General features: G+C 44.2%; 1 protein-coding gene across 1 annotated transcript; it reads left to right on the top strand.

Moving 5' to 3' along the window:
• Positions 1-332: 332 nt before the first annotated feature.
• LOC110314892 (olfactory receptor 10-like) lies at positions 333-1,443 on the top strand. Its single transcript, XM_021189089.1, has one exon. The coding sequence runs from the start codon at positions 426-428 to the stop codon at positions 1,353-1,355; it is 930 nt and encodes a 309-aa protein (XP_021044748.1). The 5' UTR covers positions 333-425; the 3' UTR covers positions 1,356-1,443.
• Positions 1,444-1,497: the final 54 nt, after the last annotated feature.

Genomic DNA, 1,497 nt, shown 5'->3' with positions numbered 1-1,497 from the left:
TCCATTTATTTTGCTTGAATTTTGAAGTGCTTAGAATCAAAACCAACACTCTATTAGCAAGACAAACAGGAGCCCTACATTGGATTGTGAAAAAGCAATTTCCAGGTTAGTGCATTTGGATACTAATATCTGTTCTGTGAGGAAAGAAATCAACTCTACTTTCAGAAAAGGAAGCATCAGATTCAAGGGATTGAAAAATGTGGCTAGAGTTCTAGAACCCACAGGCAGTAGCACTAAAGTTCAAACAAATGCTCTGTCCTTCTAATCCACTTGTCTCTATAATAATGAGAGAAAGACTATTCAACAGATGTAACTGAGCTGCAACATGGAAATCAAAGTGCCTGGTTCAGGGAATGATGTTTAGACTCCTGATCTTCATAAGTGGGCACTAAGTTATCCCCCNGTTGTTTGTGCACATAAAGATTATGGATAGTTTCAATGCCACTTTAGAAGGGAGATTCTTTTTGGTGGGCTTTTCAGATTGGCCTCAGCTGGAACTCATTCTTTTTGTTTTTATCTCAATTGTCTACTTCCTAACTATCTTTGGCAACACCACCATCATTGCTCTCTCCCGAATAGACCTTCGACTGCACACCCCCATGTACTTCTTCCTCTCAAATCTCTCTTTCCTGGACCTCTGCTTCACAACCAGCACTGTGCCCCAGCTCCTAATCAACCTCTATGGACATGACAGGACCATCAGCTATGGAGGGTGTGTNGCNCAGCTGTTCATATATCTTGCTCTGGGATCCACTGAGTGTGTGCTCCTGGTGGTGATGGCATTTGATCGCTATGCTGCTGTGTGTCGTCCACTGCACTACACTACCATCATGCACCCCATTCTCTGTCAGGCATTGGCTATTGCTTCATGGGTAGGAGGATTCTTGAACTCTCTGATTCAAACAGGCCTCATGATGACCATGCCACTCTGTGGACGCCGACTGAATCACTTCTTCTGTGAGATGCCTGTGTTCGTCAAGTTGGCCTGCCAGGACACAGGAGGAACAGAGGCCAAGATGTTTGTGGCCAGAGTCATAATCTTGGTTTTACCTGCAACATTAATTCTTGGCTCCTATGGACACATAGCTAAAGCAGTACTAAAGGTCAAGTCAACGGCTGGACGCAGAAAAGCTTTTGGGACATGTGGGTCCCACCTCCTAGTGGTTTCTCTGTTTTATGGCTCAGCAATTTACACATACTTGCAACCNAAGAGCAGTTATTCTGAAAGCAAGGGGAAGTTTGTGGCCCTTTTTTATACTATCATCACCCCCATGCTCAACCCTCTGATCTATACCCTGAGGAACAAGGATGTGAAGGGGGCTCTGTGGAAGGTGCTAGGNAGAGGCACAGACTAGCAGTAGGAGAAAAAAACAGAACCACTAAAACTTTCTGTAACAGCTCTCATATACTTAAGTCCACCCTGTTCTGCTGACCAAGAAATAGGCTGCAGAAACTCTCATAATTTTGTTGCTTTCCTCTTTGGGAGCCAGAAGTCAA

Source organism: Mus pahari, unplaced genomic scaffold (genome assembly GCF_900095145.1).
Source record: "Mus pahari unplaced genomic scaffold, PAHARI_EIJ_v1.1 scaffold_15230_1, whole genome shotgun sequence".
NCBI lineage: Eukaryota > Metazoa > Chordata > Mammalia > Rodentia > Muridae > Mus > Mus pahari.
Note: the sequence above shows the minus strand (reverse complement) of the source record. Positions and strands in the feature narration are given on the sequence as shown.